The sequence below is a fragment of the Carettochelys insculpta genome, chromosome 5, assembly GCF_033958435.1.
Source record: "Carettochelys insculpta isolate YL-2023 chromosome 5, ASM3395843v1, whole genome shotgun sequence".
Lineage (NCBI taxonomy): Eukaryota > Metazoa > Chordata > Testudines > Carettochelyidae > Carettochelys > Carettochelys insculpta.
In genome coordinates this window covers 55,959,697-55,976,432 of record NC_134141.1, presented here as the reverse complement: position 1 = coordinate 55,976,432, position 16,736 = coordinate 55,959,697, and the positions used below count along the sequence as shown (strand labels likewise).

The following is a 16,736-nucleotide window of genomic DNA, read 5'->3' as shown; positions in this document are numbered from 1 at the left end:
ACTTAACTAATTGCATCTTATAAGTGAAAATCAAAGAATATAGACTTTTCCTACTGCAGCACATGTAATTTACTGCTGTTTATGCTCAGTACAGAATCAGTATCAGACATTGATAGTGTAGATAACCACCTAGACTGTGTTGTTGGTATCTCTCATTAAAATAGGCAGAGTTGTCTGGCACCCGACACATTCTTACTTCCAGTTGTAGGCCTCCGAATGTTACATTTCTTTGCATTTCCTCCTTTGCAGCACAATGGAAGTTAGTGCAAATGTGACTGGTGAATGCTAAAGGGGGAAGGCATTGCCAAATCCCCCTTTTACTATGGGCACTGATGCACTGAGCCCTGTAATTGTTGCATATCTATTGTTAAGTAAAATCTTAGTATATTTTTCTATACACAAACTTGATTTTGTTCTCTCTACTGTGTAGCAGCACACTTTGCTGGCTGGTTGCCTCTGACCTTCACCCGGAGTGTGGCTCCATTATTTATTTCACTTATGGTCCTTCTGTACATTTTAGGACCCTCCAGGATGAAAGGTGAAAGTGTAAAGTACGGGCAAGTTATGGAGTGATTCAGCATACGCTGACTTAAGGAAATGTAACTCTTACACCACATATATATGCTTTGGTGTGGTGCACACCATCTTTACCCTCCCCGGCTAGTCCTGCCCCAGGGTTTGCAGACGGGCCTGCCCAGGGGGTAGGGATAGGGATTGGAGTCAGATCCTCCCCCCACCCCCTGTGCCCACTTTGGAGGACTGGGGGCCGACATAAATATTCCTTCTGCAGCTTGCAAGCCGCGCGCGGGGCGAGTGGCGATGTCCTGAGGGCAGAGAGGGGAAGATGGGGTCTGGCGACGAGGGAGGAGACGGAGGCCGGGCCCCTCGGCTCACCTGTAAGTGGTGAGCACGGTTTTGTTCACCAGGACGATCAAGAAGGAGCAGGTTCCATAGAAGGCGGCGGAAAGTAGCCTGGGCAGCGGCGGATGGACGGCAGCAGCCGGCTCCTCCTCCGCCTGCCGAGCACTCATCGTCTCTCGGTTAGTGCCAGGAGCCCGTGCCGCGAACCACCCAGCCCAGCCCAGCCCCAGGAGAGCGGCGGCCCGCGCTGCTGCACATGCCCACAGCCTGGGGGAAGAGGCCTCAGCTCACCGGGCAAGTGCAGCCGCCCCAGCCCCTCCTCCTCGGGGCCAAGGCAGCGAAACAGGAAGAGATCGCGCTCAGCCAGCCAGCTCCTCCCTCCCTCAGCAGTAGGGCGCCTCGCTGCCGCTGAAAGGTCGGAGGCGCGTGGCAGGGGCGGCCGGGCCCCTGCATAGATGGGCCGAGCCCCGGGGGAGGGGAGGGAGCAGCTCCAGCTGTGAAAAAGCGAGGAAAAGTTGGGTGGGCGCTCATCAAATCCGGGCTCAGGAGTGGAGGGAGAGCGCCGCTGATTGGTTTCCTCTCACCTGAGGGGGGGGGGGGGAAGCTTTTTTGCCTTTCGAATTTGTTCCTCTGGCAAAGGTTGCGCCCACAGCTAAATCTGCCTTGTGCAATAAATTCGATTTTCTAACCTAGTTCTTATGAATTCGAATTTATGTCTGCTAGGCGTGAACCTCGACCCACCGTTTTTCTGTGTCGAGTTTCCACGTCCCCATTGCCCTATGCAAGGTTGGCAGCAGGAGCATGACAGCAGTGTAGGTACCTGTCCCACAGTGCCTTATCCCCAGTTGCTTGTGGGTGTTTCATGTTCGAATCCCAGAATGCAAAGAGCTATCCCAGAATTCAGACCTCCCCCAAACAGGCTGGGGTTCCCAGCGCTAGGTGTCCCCTGCAGACAGTGGCCTAGGGGTGGGCAGCTGTGCTATCAGCCCTCTCCTCCCCTACCCAGTTCCATCAGCCACACATCTGAACCTTGATATTTGCAGGCCTGGGCATTTGAAAATTCTAATGCAATCAAAAATTCCCAGGTTTCCTGTGATCTTTTTCCTGCATAGCTGGATGGAAAGCAGCAGAGAAGGAAGCAGCCATACCTGGAGGGTCATGGCATAGTTTTGTGGGAAGCATATACGACACTTCTGGAGGCTAATAAATTCAAATTCAAGATGGTGCTTCCACACTTTTTTCAAAATTTTAAATTCAAAATTGATGCTAAATCCATCTGGTAATATTGACATTTTGTTATCGGTATTAGGGCTCACTAATTCAAGCTAATGGTATTTACAGTGAAGACAGTGATGACATAATATTGAGCTAACTCCTTTAAATTCAATTTTATCTCAAAGTGCAGCCCATGGTTTCCCAAACTGGAGGATGTGTGCCCATGGGGGAAGTGTGAAGAAATTCTGGGGGGATGCAAGGTGACCCAGCTCCCCCAGGCATTCTCCCCACCCCAAAAAAAAAAAGGCCTTTGCTTCTGGCCGTCAGCTCCATGTGGGTCTTTGCCCACTGCCTGCTTTTTTATAGCAGCTGTGCTGGGTCACCCATGTAAAATGGTAGGGGCTATCTGCCTCATGCAAAGGGGAGTGAGTGTGAGTTGGGGAGCGAAGGGGAGGGGAGGGAAGAGAAGGATGAGGTTAGATGGGGGTTGGGGGTGGGAGATGGAGTAAGTAGGTGACTGGGGGTACCTGGCTTTGGGGGGGCAGGGCGCAGGCAGCCAGCTTGCAGGGCTTGGACAGGCAGGTGGCTGACCCCAGCTGTGCAGGGCTCAGTCAGCTCAGATGGGTGGCTCTAGCAGCACAGGACTCAGGGTGGGCATAGCTGGCTAGGACTCAGCTGGGGCTGCACCAGTAATCAAGGAGGACAAATCAGAACTCACCTTGATCATTTTTTTCTGATTTATCCTCCTTGATTACCGTTTTTGGTTCTCTGTGCCTTAAATATTGAGTCTGTTCTGGTCTGGCTATGGGCTGAAGAAGTGGGTGTGTCCCACGAAAGCTCACCTAATAAATTATTTTGTTAGTCTTTAAAGTGCTACTTCACTGCTTTTTTGTTTTAACCACTTTCATAGTGTAACATGAATTTTACTCTTCATCAAAATCCCCTTGTAAATTCTCTTGATTTCATTCTCGCTAATTTCACGTGGATGTAATCTTGTTTAGTGATGTTCTGCTATCTGAATATTAATATGCTGATGACATTCATATAGTCCTCTGGTCATCCACATCCCTCCACTTAAGCAAGCATTGGGTAAAGCTAAAAATTGTGTCTGTACCTGGGCAAGTGTATTTAAGTGGTACTAGAGAGACCAAGTCAGTGAAATATCTTTAGTTAGACCAATGTCTAAGGGAGGGAGGGTGGCTTTTGAGCTTACAGAGAGCTCTCTTCGTCAGGTGGCACTGACATTCAAATAAGACTAAATTCTGCAATTTCCTGTATTTGTACATCCTGACATTAAATAATGCAAGATTCTCATAAAAGAGCACTTAGTAGAAAATGGCAGTATATCCAAATTCCAGGTTAGACTTTTAGGTAGGTTCCGCCTTTTGGTAAGGAAGCTGAAGCAGATGTCCATTTTTTGGAAATTGTTTCAGCGAAAGACTTGAAGAGTAGTGCACAGGAGTTACTACTAATCCATTTCTTCAGTTACCTCCATTTAGTTCCTGGTGGTGGGTAGACTCCATGCCACTTGCCAATCTTGTGATTAACTTACAAAAAGTTACTTCAAGATAACATGAACTTTCCTTCTCCTCATTCAAGACAGGAAAACGTTTATTAATTTTGTCCCTTAAGTGAATCAAGTATTGAAGGCTGATGAAACTATAGTTTATGGTATTAACTATTCTTGCCACTTAAGTATTCTGGACAATATAGGATGATAACTCCAGTTTTTTAGCGTGCACATCTTACCTTTATCTGACATGTGGATAAACCCTCTTCATCCCTACCATTTCTGACAAGGAGTAAGAACTCAAAAATGAACAGAGCATCAACTGCAAAGTTAACTGTTGGTCATGAAGTAGTACACTACATTGCTTGAACTATTTCAAGAAAAATGTATTCTCGCCATGCTTATTCTTTCTGGACTACCTCAATTACTTCAGTAAGGATTCCTATTCAAAGGAGTTATTTTGAACTCATCAAGTACAGTAAATAAGGTTCAAAAAACAAAGTTCAAGTTAGGATATTAACCATACCTTTAAGAAGTAGAAAAAAGTTACACCACTGCTGTTCACAACAGTGTATTGGTCAGGGAATTAAACCTTTTGCAAGGTTAAGGAACCATTAAAGTGACGGGACCATGGTAGTCAAGAGCAACTAGCTTGACACAAAACAGTTAAAAACACGATCAAGAATTACCACTACTGAGACTTGGATTTCAAACTTAAAATTAAACCAACTTTTATTTGGCGCACCTATTAAAATGCCAGCACTTTTACTCTTTTGCTGTTAAATCATGCCAAACTACAACTGACACATATGCAGCACAGAACACTTCAAAATTACATTTAAAAACCCCACAAAAGCAGACTTCAACACCTCAAAATTATATTTTCCGCAAAATTACAATTTACACAAAACTGGTTAAGCGGCTTCAATTTTGTCTAACTGTAGACACATTCTATTTTCTCTGAATAATTTGTAGAAAGTTTCTTTCAGTTCTGGAACTGTCCTGAGCGGCAAACGTTCCTGTCCTCTTCCCCTACGCACCTCACCCTATACATGGCCCTCATTCTGCAACTGGCTGCTGCTAGCAGATCCTTGCGTTCACATGGAGATTCAGTGGTGCTCCATGTGGGCATAGGAGTCTGCCTGTGTCCAGCTAATTGAAGGATTAGGGCCCGACACTGTTAGAGGTTCTACATCTACCATCTATGACTCACTAAGTAGCTGAATGTAGGTAGAACGTCTCTGGTGACTTCAGAAGAGTATGTTATTTATTTTCTTTTTAAAAAGCTTGAGGCCAAATAAACAAACAGGGAAATGAACAGTAGTTTAATAAAACACCTTTGACGATGGTTACGTACACCAACACAATTCTAAATATGTACCAGGTTAATAAAATTCATGCCATTATAGGCATCATTTATTAGAAAAACTGAATTGAAGATCTACGTTTTCTGATGTGGTCGTGTTAAATTTCCAGCACATCAGTTTAAAAAAAAAAAAAAATTACTCTCAGGTCATTTAAACTATTTTTTTCTCCCACTCACACCAATAGAAAAATGGCTCCCCTTCACATCTACATTTGTTTGATTTTCTTGTGATAGGATTAAGGAGTCTATAGCCTGGGCACTTCTATGAACTACAGAAGGAGGAAGTCAATCCATTTAGATGAAAATTGCATTCATCTTTTTAAATATCCACTGCACCATCAGCCAAACCTTTTTTTTTTTTTCTTTTAAAGTTCAAGAGTATGCCCAATTCACTATTTTTCAAAGTCATCTGTTAGCATATTGTGCAACTCTGGTTATATGATGTTGAAAAGAACGGCGAAATAAGACCATGAGCCTGTTACATGGTAAGTTAGATAAAACCCAATACAAAACAAGAGGTGAAGAGGGTGTACTGCTAAACTTACTTTCTGTCTGTGCTAGATGATCATTAATCAGTGTTCTGTAACTTCATTTATTTGGAAAAGATATATGAAACCACGCAACTTAAAAACAAGCAACTATTTTTGGAAGCCTATTTTCTAGTTGAACAGCAAATATTCTTCTGCAGTGTTTAACTGATAGCTGGACTATACTTAGTGAACACAAAAATTTGATGTTTTATCCTGAAGTAAAGCAATAAGGTGGCTTTATGCCGGAGGTTTCTATTTGCTAATATTCATAAAGAAGCAGTACTTTAAAACTTAGTGTTAGCTAATAAGAGGTCTAAATAGTTTACTACAAATCAATACCACCCTGTAAATACCCCCTTTATTAACAAAACAAGTGCCAAATCTCATTACAGGGTCCAAAATATCTGAGAAATATTACCAATTGTTACCTTTATGTCTAGACTTTGCAAGACTAATCATTCATTTTCAAACAAGCCCAACAATGTGCAAAAGTTCCCAACATCACATGTTAGGAATAACAAGTGCTACTCAGACCAAGAAATTCTACTTGAATCTCAAGTTTAAAATAAGATAGCAAAGTCAGTCTCGTACTTTGGGCAGTCACAGTGAAGATCCTGAACTGTCTTAATTCTACATAACCAGCTTCTTTCCCCACAACATAATTAGAAGCTTTGCCCTCCTCTATACTAGATAAAACATACTGCCATTAAAGCCTTGGTTGCATCACTGCTTACAGTATTATCAAATGTACTAAATGTACTTTTGTTTAAATAGTCAGATAAATAAGCCTTTTGCCACCTGTACAATGTTCCTAATCATACAAGTATCATGTTCAGAAAGTGCTTCCTGTGAGAACTGCTTCAAATGAATGAATTAACCTTGCAAAAAATCTAACTTTCCACAATACACAATTTGTTGACCCTGCATTGTGCAGTCCCATATTTACAAATACTTAAAAACTTTACATCTGTCTTTTACCATACAAAAAAGTGCAATTCTCTTACCCCATCTTGTGGAGCAACAACATTCTTCATAAATTCTACAGAATAGCAGCCTATGATAAGCAAATAAGGTGCTTAGCTTATGCCCAGGATCTAACTGGTTAAGTACCACCAGGCAGTACATTTTGTATACTGGCAGATTCAGTTCCTATGCTACTGTCGCAGTGGTGCTCCAGCCAGATTGGCAAGCTCAATAAGAGCCAGTGCACCATGCAGACGTTCACGCTGCTCCTGAAGGCGACGGCGGGCAGCTGCAGGAGCACTACTTTTTTCCTCATCATCCTCTTCATCAGATTGAAGATATTCCATGGGATCTTGCTGTTCCTGGTCAGCTTTCTGAACATTTTTGCTTTTTAAAGTAGTAGTGCGCTGCTCTCTAGTCTCCCAGTACCTGTGAGGTCAAAAATTGGACATATTTTATAAGCATCACCCAACCATCACAAGAAGTCTCACTGACAGCTGACAAGAATCTTCCAAACCAGAATCTTAAATATGATAGGATCATTCATTTTATTCCAACTGTTAAATTTCTCAGCCCTTATTTTTAAGTACTTAAACAAATACAGTAAACCCTTGAGATGCATAACTTGATTGTGTCTGTGGCTTGGGTTAAAGGGACTGCCACCCAACAGGACTAGGAAATCACTCCTGCCAGGGGCAGCAGCCTGACTCTTGCCACCCCTGACAGGAGAGGTTGCCTGTCCTGCTCGGTATCCTCTCTTTGCAAGCAGAGGGCAGCCAGGCTGCTACCTGGTTCCCAGCTCCCCACTGCTTGTGGGACCTAGGACACTGACCAGCTGGTCAGTGTCTTGGGTTCCACAAGTGGCAAGGAGACCTGAACCAGGCTGCCCAGTTTCCCAGCTCCCTGCCACTCAGAACCAGCAAACTGATCAGCCCCCGTGGGCTGGTCAGTTTCCCAGCTCCTGTAAACCCAGAGGAGCTGGGAACCAGGTGGCAGCCTGGCTCCTGTCTCCCCTCGACTTACACAAACAACTCCCCGTGGGTAACTTGAGGGTTTACTGTAGAGCTTTCCTCCTCAGAAGGTATCAGGGAGTACTTGGCTACTTGTCCTCACAACTTCTATAATGCAGATCTTTTGTATGTGTTGCTCCCACATCTCCATCATAGATTAAGGCCTGGAGGGACCACTGTGATAATCTAGTCTGATCTCTTTAACAAACACAGGTCAGAGAACTTCCCTGAAATGGATATGCTTCATTTCAAAGGAAAGCTATAATCTCTCTCTCTCTCTAGTGACGTACACCCCACCACACCTCATTAGTGAACTCCTCCAAAGACAAAATACAGGAATTAAAGGGAGCATTGTTACAGACAAAAATTAATGTCTCAAAAACTAAGATTAAATGACCATCTTAGAAGCCTGTGGCAGTCAGAAATGAAACTCAAACCTCACAAAAAACCAGTCCATCTTTGGATTACAGTGCTTCTATAGTGTATACAGTGGTACACTCATCTGTGTAACCATGGAGGAAATATTAAAATCCTTCTCAGAAATTACATCACCAGAAGAAAGAGTTTGATTCGAGGTAAATTGTGCCAGTGAAAAGTTTCAAGTCAGTAATTGATACCAATTACCATTTTTATCCTCTTTTAGATACTCTATGGATACTGCTTCTGACAGATTAACTATTTCTCATGGCACAGCTGTGAAGGAAATCAATACATTCCAGAACTACAAGGTGAACGTGACCTTGAGAAATAATGACTGAGAGTCTTTAGAAATTACAATACTTTTTATACAGTCTTATGTGAAGTAATTTGAGAGACATTTAAAAATAGCCCGAGATGACAGAAAATACCAAGTGTAAAAGTTTTAGGTTTCCACTGACATTTCAAACCTTAGTGCTATCTGCATCTTAATAATCAATGTTAGATGGTCAGTTTAAGAAAACTTACTTTGCTAGCCACTCAGCAACTGCTTTGTTGTCAGCCGTTTGTTTTTTACTCAGTCTGCCAGTGGGTTCTTCTCTCTTCAGCCTTGCATAGGGATGTTTAGGACAATGACGGTTTGCATGTGTGAATCTGCTTAAACATCCTTAACAAAAAAGCAAGGACAATAAATCAAGAAAAGCAGTCACTCAAAATGTAAGCCCAAAATTTTAGAAACTAAGTAATTACTATATTAACTGTCTTCCCCTCTCTAAAACCTGGAAAATTCTGTCCAAAAGACCATATACCCAAAAATAATTGCTTATATAACTTGCCTATACATTTAAGAACCTGCTTGTTAACTAATACAAGTTTAGCCAGTTGCACACAGATTTATTTCACTTTCACCTTTAAAACAGTATCTAAAATTCAGATCCAGGGCATATATGAATGGTAGTACTAATAAACTTGCACCTCTCTGGTATGGCTACACCCATAGCCTGGCAGGACCACAGATATTGCTGAAGCAGAGAGCCCAGAGGCTGGAAGCAGGGGCTGGCTGTGAGTCTGAAATCAATGGCAGGAAGCACAGCTGGGCCAGGAATAGAGATGGGCCAGTCGCAGGGTGGCCAGCAGCCTGGCAGGAGCTGGGAGCATAGCCCAGTAGCCAGCATTAACGTCCCCTGGTCCAGAAAACTCACTTGTTTGGGACAGGTCAGGTCCGGAGCATGCCAGTCCCATGTGGTCTAGCTGTATTACCAAAAGGTGAAAGTAAGCCAGTGCACCAGTAAGAGAATGGCCATCTGGGGCTGAGGCTATGGATGCTGCTGGTCACCATACAAGGCGAAGATTCCCTTGCTAGCCCTGGACACAGGAAGCATGCCTCCCCCTTTCTGACCTCCTCCCCAACAGGAGTCCAAACCACTCACAGCTGCGGGGGGGACGAGGTCACAGCCAGCGGGGATGAGGCTGCAGCCCCAGGGGACCTGAGCCATCACTCACAGCCCCTTAGAGGCTCAGCCACAGTGCCTCCAGCCTCAGACTGGGCAGCTGCACTCCCAGCTCCCCCACACTCTCCATCTCCCTGCCCTGAATCCCCCAGCACTGCCCCACACAACCCTACGCCATGTGTTGACTGCCTTCCCCCCCAGTTCATCTCTCACTTAATTTTTTTTTTTCTTTTTTACAGGTACTGTCATATGGCTACCCCCACAACCCAAACATTCTGTCCTGATGACCCCTCCCCCGCAAAAAGAGCTGCCGTACCTGTAAGAAATAGAATTACTTTCACCCCTGAATACTACTGCCCAACTTCCCCATGTTCTGAGTACTGCTGGTTGTTTTCTAAGGGCATACCATTTTCTGAGCAGACAAAAGGTTTTTCTCCTGTGTGGAGACGCTGGTGCGTTTTGAGCTGCCCACTCTGAACAAAGGCTTTCCCACAATCTGGATAGTCACACAAATAAGGCCTTTCACCTTAAAAAACAAAACAGAACAAAAACCCACAAAGTTGAGTAGAATTAAAAGTTATACATTTAAAGAGTCTGGACACCATCTAGTGATAGTTCATGGCTCTGACTCTGCTAAGGATTGCCTCAGTCAATGACAAAAATAAGAATTTTTTGTAGAAAGATAATAGTCCCCCAAAACAGCAAAAATCTCCTTGCAGAAAAGCATCAACTTGGAATTTCACCAAGTTAGTGTTTTAAGCAGTCTTAGGTAGTACACGTCCCTTAATAACTGTCAAGGGAACTATCTTACAATGATATTTTGCAATTGACACACCCTTTCCCATGTCACTATGTAAAAAGACCCACACAGAAAAGGGAGAGTATAAAGGAATAATAAATGTAACTGAGCTAACACAAAGTAAACAGTGACTAGGGAAAAATACTCTCTCTCAACTTTCAGGTTGTAACAATGTTAGGTGTTACTTAGAAGAACAGATAAGTAATTTTCCAACAGAATGGAGATCTGAGTGTGTCTAATACAACAAAAGTGATTATGCTGTGATGAAATGAAGAAATCCACTTCCACAAGCACAACAGAAGTTTATATTATGGTGTGACATTTAAATTTTATGTTAGCAGGTGTGGAGCTAGGGAGATTTACAGAAGCTATAGCCACCTCAACATTTGGGTTAGCTCCTCATCCCCATCTCTCTCAGAATTAGACGCTTAGCTAGCAGCTTCCTTAGAGAATCTCCCCTTCCTTGGGAAGCTGATCCTTGGCTGGTGGGATGGCGGGTCTCTGAATTGGTCTCTGCTGAAGTGGGGTGACGAGGATCCTCTGTACCGGTGCCTTGGGCTCAGGAATGGGAGCTGCGGGCACTGCTGTACTGATCAAGTGCTCAGACTCCTGAGTGCTTGGCTAAAGAGAGTTCGTTAACACATGCACTCAGACTGCCCTTCATGTCCATTCACACCATCTCTTCTCTCACTCTTGCACACATACCATTGTTATTTTCTGATATTTCCTGTCAAAACACACAACACGTATATTCCCTGTAATTTTGTTTCTTCCTAGATTATTACAGTATTCATAGTAGTTCTTTGACTGGTCTGGCACTTAGAGATGGAAGCTTCACATATAGAGGAAAATGAAATACAAGGACATCTTGTGTGATCAAAAAATATTAGAGGAATCATTATTTAATATTGGCAGGCAGGCAAAATTATCTTATTTGATCCAGAAAAATAAATCATTGGAGGCAAGTTATTTTAGAGATTTTATTGAGTATTGTGACATTTTTTGGCAAAATATGTCTCTCACGTACATAAGCAATATGTTAAATTATCTTTAATATAGGGAAACAATGACATCTTGCTTTTCAGAAACAAGAGAAGTCTCGTTTGCCAATATACATTTTAGAAGATTAACTATTTTCTATAATTCTTACATCACCCCCTCCAAAATATGCAATTAGGAGCTATTCATGCAATCAAAAATCTGCATCAAGATAGTCAGCAGTTCACCCATTCCACAGAAGCAAGAAATAAGCAAAACAGCTTCTAGATAAAGAAAAGCTTGAAAAAAAATGCTCTCCCTTAAGGTAAGTGGATGTTAACATCATATATAACTGCTCCTAGGAACAGATTTTATCCTAAAATTTAACCCACTTGCATTTTCTTGTCAACTGAAAACACAAAAAGAACGGGAGGTGATGAAGAAAATGAGAGGGGGCAGGGGCTACTTGAATCTTGTCTTCCCTCCCCCCCCCCCGCCCCCAAGTGTTATACCTGTCTTAGGTGATCCCCTGCCAATTTTTAGAGACGAACATTTTCCTTCATTACACTTACATCTCACTTGTTGTGGGTCTTTCCCACAACACCGGAAGGGTATCAGCTACACAGAGTAAAACTAAGGAAAAAAAAAAAAAACCACTGTCTTTTTCAGTTACTAAATGCAATGTAACTGAAGCAAATGGAAGCACAGAGAGATTTGTCTCCTTTTACCCCAGCAATGCAGGTTACTCTGCCACAGTTACTCCTGTATGAACACAGGCTGTTACACAAAGTTGACTTTTAAAAATTTTTGACCATATAACAAAACCTCAAGGAGACAAGCAGTCCACTCAGTAACTAACCAACAATACTAACGGCAAGAATGCAAGAAGTTCCAAGCTAAAATCCTAAGTATTCAAATATGTTTTCTATGCACAAGGTTACATTCCTTTCACTTACCAGTATGAGTTCTTTTGTGTGCCTGTAGAGATTTCTCTCGTGGAAACACTCTATTGCAGATGTTACAACGGATTCGGCTGGATGAATGCTCTCCCTCACTAATTAGATCTCGCACCGTGTCTGCTCTTGGTCGGCCACGTCTAATACCATCCTATTAAAAATCCACAGTTAAGAAACTGCTTTTTTTTTTTTCTAATTAATACAGTACTTGCAGTTCACAGGAAGCTTTTCTAATCAGAAGCAGCTCTCTCAAAATAATTATGTACCAACACATCAAGAAAATACAGTTTTGTAATAGCCTTTATTTTCCTCCCTCATAATCATTCACCAAGAAGCAAAACAAAAGAGACGATTTCAATCAGAGCAACTGTTCTTCCCAGTAAATAAATTCTTCACAAAGCTCCAAATTAAATGTCATTTTTAAGGAACACAAGTAAGCAGGTTCTAGAAATGTGTTCTTACATAAACACCACAGTATGCAAATTTTATATACACACATGTAGTGAAGAAGTGAAAAAGCTGGACCAATGGTTACATCATTCCTTCTTGAACTAGTGTGTCTGAGTAGCCATGATGAATAATTATTTAAAAATAAGTATGCCTTGAAAACATAGCAGATACGAAGTCTAGGTATGAATGGCACCCCAAATTACATTGCTATGGCAAAAGCCACCAAATGACCCTATTACATAGTTCTAAAATGTTTTCCGTAGAATGGAAGTACCGCTCAACCTTCAAATAAGTGTTGCATATTTGTTCTTAATTTTCTGATGAAATTTCTTTTTTGGGGTAGCTCCTGCAAACAGCAGCAGAACCTGCTCTATTCCTCAATCTCTTTAAGGAAGTAAATTCTTGGGGCAGAATTGCTCCCTGGGAAACAGATACTGGTGCTTTGGCCTTAAATTCCAGAAAAAGAAGATTGCTTGTGTGGTGATTGAGTATTGCTGGCTCAGAGAATGACTAATATAGTGCAAATAAAACCAGCATGGTGAAACCTACTTGCACAGCACTATCCCATTGGCAGAGACAAGATCATTACATAACCTAGGTTTTGGAAAGACCTTTTTCCCCATTTTTAAAATATAGTGGGCTAATTCACCTAGCTTCTGTTGCAGGGACTGTCAGGAATGAGAATCCCCTCCTGCTAAACTTCTCCATTCCTTAAGTACTGATAGCATGAAATTAAGGTTCTAGCAAAGTACATCAAGGTCATTCCAATTCTAGATCAGTCAGACAGCCCATAACAAAACAAGAGGCAACATTTGTCAGGACTGAGCAGCTCTCTTTCCTTTTCAGAGATGGAGAGCTACCACATCGTGCATAGTCCTCCAGACAAATCCCGAGGGCCAAATCCTGAGAGCCATACATGGGGTCAGGTCACCCTTAGTCCATGTACAGAAATCCACAGATCCTATGCTTTCCAAGGCTGTGGTTACACTGACCCAAACTGCCAGCAGCAGTGTGCAAATGGACAGTCTCAAAAATGCAAATGACCACTTATTTGCATATTCGCTCAGCAGCAGACGCTGCCGCTGGCACAAAAAAAGCTGTGCAACCGTGGCTCTGCTGGTGAACCGCCGCCCCCCCCTTTGTTGGCAGCTTCTTATGCCTGATGTTTTCCAGGCATAAGAGGCTGCCAACAAAGGCCGGGCGTTGCCAGCAGAACCACATTTACACAATTTTCTTCTGCTGGCAGTAGCCTCTGCTGGGGTGTGGTCATGCAAATGAGCGGTCATTTGCATTTTCAAAACCTTCTATTTGCGTACTGCTGACAGCAGTTGGTGTCAGTGTAATCTGAGTCCATGAGAAAATGGGGGTTTGCTTCCACAGCACTCTTAGCTGACAAATCCATTTGAGCATATTTGTAAACTTCAGATCCAGAAAAGAAGGCATGTGTGCGACTACATTTGCCATCTGGGATAGAATAAGTTCTGTTATATGCACCTAAGGATGGGAGGGTGTACGACCAGTATAAATATTTGCTGCAGCACTCTGCTAATCAGCTTACTGAGACTTACACAGCTAAATTTTTATTTACTAATCCAAGCCTTCTTAAACTTCCTTGCACCACAACCCCTTTCTGCAGGCAAAAGATAGTATATGACCCAACAAAAGGGGACCAAAGTGTGAACCCTACCACTCTAGATGGGGGCAAGAGGGAGGTGACAATGCTAGGGCCCTGCCACCTTGAGAAGCACAAAAGCTTGAAGGCTTCAGTCCTAGGCAGGGGGCTCAGACTTAGGCTTCAGCTGTGAGCTCCAGCAAGCCTCACACCAGCCAAAGCAACCCTATTAAAATGGGATCACAAGCACTGTTCTAAGATGAGTTCTTGGGTAGCTGACAAAGAAAGAGGGTGCAATGCAGCTGATTAGCAGAGTGCCTGCAGCACATGTTTATGCTGGTAGTACACTCCCCCCCCATGCCTTGGAGAACATAACATTTATTCCATCCCAGACAGCAAAAAATTAGATGGAATCCTGGTTACAGCCCCCTTTGGGGTCAAACTGCACAGCTTGAGAACTGTGGCAGTAATCCACATTTTTAGTAATGATGATTTTGGATGGTTCCTATTTTAACACTGGGACACACAAAAGAAAACACTGTGTCAGAGAGGTCTTAAAAGAACTCAGCCAGCTACCTGATTTATGTAGGACTCACGTATTTAAATACATTCCATCAACTGGAACCAGTAGTTTGGAGTGAGTCTGAAAGTGACCAAGTGACCAACCTCCTCGCACGCACTTCATACCGGGCACCTGACCTGGGTCCCCGCAACGGCGAGCTCCTTAAGCCCCTCTAGGGAAATCAGTTGCCTCCGGGGCTGAGACGGCAGTAAGGCGCACAGCCGGGCTTCCTGGGCTAGGCCGACTTTGCGGGGCAGCAGCTCACAGAAACATTTGGAGAAACAGAGCGCGTGGCCCGGGATTAGGGAGACACGGCTGGCGCCTCACGGGGCCCTTGCACAGGCACGTCACGGGGCGCGCGGCTCTGCGGAGGACCGCGAGTTGCACGCAGGTGAAGGTCTGTAACGCCACAGGGATTGCCGAGAGGAGCTCCAGACACCCTACAGACAGCGTTCCACAAAGCGCCTCCCCTCGTACGCTGGGTGGCCCAGCCGCCCCGCCCTCCACAGAAGCCGCCCCGCGCCTGCGCACAGCAGAGCCACTACACTGTGCCACCCCTCCCAGCCAACACGTGACACAGACCAACGAACTCCCGGCCGGTATAATTTTGGCGCCCGAAGGTGTCGTCACCAGCGCAGGAGCCGCATCCGGAAGTGACTTCACTTTAAATCTGGAAGGTTGCCAGCCACAGATTCACCCTTTAAACTCGACAGACGCTCGCTCTTCCCGGTGCTCCCAAGGGCCCAGCATTAGCATTGCCGCCTGTTCCCCCCACGCTATGAAGGCGGGTCCCCGGCACGCTGCCGTTTCAAACTCACCTTCAGATGGCTGCTGCCGCTTCCACTATCCGGGCTGCCCGCCTCCTCGTCCTCCCCGTTGGCGGCTCTGATCGCTGCCCCTCGGGGCTGCTGGACCGAGGGAGTGGCGGCGCTACCTGGGCTGAGGGTCACGTTGTGCGCGTTCTCCCCCCAGCGCCAGGGATACACCATAAAGTCACTGAAGCCGGGACTGGTGGGGACGGGCGGGGCGGGCGCCGGCTCCTCGCCGCCCCGGGACGGTTTAATCGGGGTGGTTTTGATAACGGAGACCAGGACCCGCTTCGGGGAGTCCTGGCAGAAGATCACCTGGGGCGGCCTCTCCGCCATCGCGAGCCTCTGGCAGGCAGCGGGACGGGGAAACCTCCGCGGCGGCCCAGGCCCACTTTTCCGGGCACGGTGATCTCACCCCAAAGCCGCCTGTCGCCCCCGATCCTCCTCAGCCACTCATCGGCGGCTGGTCCTCTCCGGGCCTCGGTATCTCCCCTGCCACTCCGGCCTCCGAACAGCAGATCCGCCGTGTCAGCGGTGGCCGCCGGCCATGGCAGCAGCTCGTGGAGAAGCGGCCGCACGTGCGCGTCTCTCGTTTGCGGCGGTGTCGGGTCCCCCACCTGGCCTAGATCGCAATACAGCCGGAGCCGCCGCCGCCGCGATTCCTCCGAAGCTGCAGGTAGCCCGGCCCCAACCGAGCCCAAGATTTTCCCGCGTTACATTTCGCGCCTGGGCGGAACCAATCACGGATTCCCGTTGATACATGGCGGAGTGACAGCTGCGGTAGACAATCGCTTGTGAGAAAGAGGGCGGGCTCGCCCCTCGAGGCGGGGCGTGGGTGGGGCTCCGCCACATCATTGCCCCCCTATTGGCTGGAGCGCTCTCTAGCTCACAGAATTCGAAACTTCTTGGCGTCGCGGTCCAGAGCTTGTGAGCCACGCCCAGCACTAGTTGCGCCTTCACGGGGAAGCTGGTCGCGTGCTGATTGGGCCGCTGAAGGAAAGGGGCGGGGCTAATGTGGCCTGAAGAGACCGGGCTGGTCCTCTAGTTTGGCGCGCGCTGTTGTAGTCCTGGTCCCCCAACCAATCATAGACGCAGGCGCTATCTTCCCGCGCACTTCAAGCATTTGTGACGTCTCTTTGAGAGTGTCACCTGCTTACTTTAAAGGGGTAGGCGGCGGCAGCGCACGGGGTCACATTGCCTGTTCTCACCTCTCCTGTGGTATTCAGCTGGGGGTGTGTCGGCACCGT

The 16,736-nt window shown here is 45.4% G+C and overlaps 2 protein-coding genes across 4 annotated transcripts in view; both read right to left on the bottom strand.

The window, feature by feature from the left end:
* The window catches only part of SLC35D2 (solute carrier family 35 member D2), a 54,526-nt gene extending 53,273 nt beyond the window's left edge, over positions 1-1,253 (bottom strand). Inside the window, exon 1 of one of the 3 annotated variants that reach the window (XM_074995112.1) lies at positions 895-1,253. In XM_074995112.1, coding sequence (XP_074851213.1) covers positions 895-1,031 — 137 coding nt within the window. In that variant the 5' untranslated portion in view covers positions 1,032-1,253. The remainder of the gene's footprint in view (positions 1-894) is intronic. The other 2 variants (XM_074995111.1, XM_074995110.1) reach the window with 2 other exon arrangements.
* Positions 1,254-4,298: 3,045 nt separating this feature from the next.
* On the bottom strand, positions 4,299-16,180 carry ZNF367 (zinc finger protein 367). Its single transcript, XM_074994167.1, has 5 exons — positions 15,499-16,180; positions 12,057-12,207; positions 9,730-9,849; positions 8,401-8,539; positions 4,299-6,874 (listed from the first exon to the last, which is right to left on the bottom strand). The coding sequence occupies exons 1-5, from the start codon at positions 15,823-15,825 to the stop codon at positions 6,637-6,639; spliced, it is 975 nt and encodes a 324-aa protein (XP_074850268.1). The 5' UTR covers positions 15,826-16,180; the 3' UTR covers positions 4,299-6,636.
* Between the last annotated feature and the right edge of the window lie 556 nt (positions 16,181-16,736).

Bases quoted from the DNA above. Each gene is read 5' to 3' on its own strand.
- ZNF367 (XM_074994167.1), bottom strand. From the start codon at position 15,825: ATGGCGGAGAGGCCGCCCCAGGTGATCTTCTGCCAGGACTCCCCGAAG. The intron at 12,208-15,498 runs GTGAGTTTGAAA...GATTTTTAATAG, and splicing joins GCGGCAGCAGCCATCTGAAG to GATGGTATTAGACGTGGCCG. The intron at 6,875-8,400 runs GTAAGTTTTCTT...TTGACCTCACAG, and splicing joins GTTGCTGAGTGGCTAGCAAA to GTACTGGGAGACTAGAGAGC.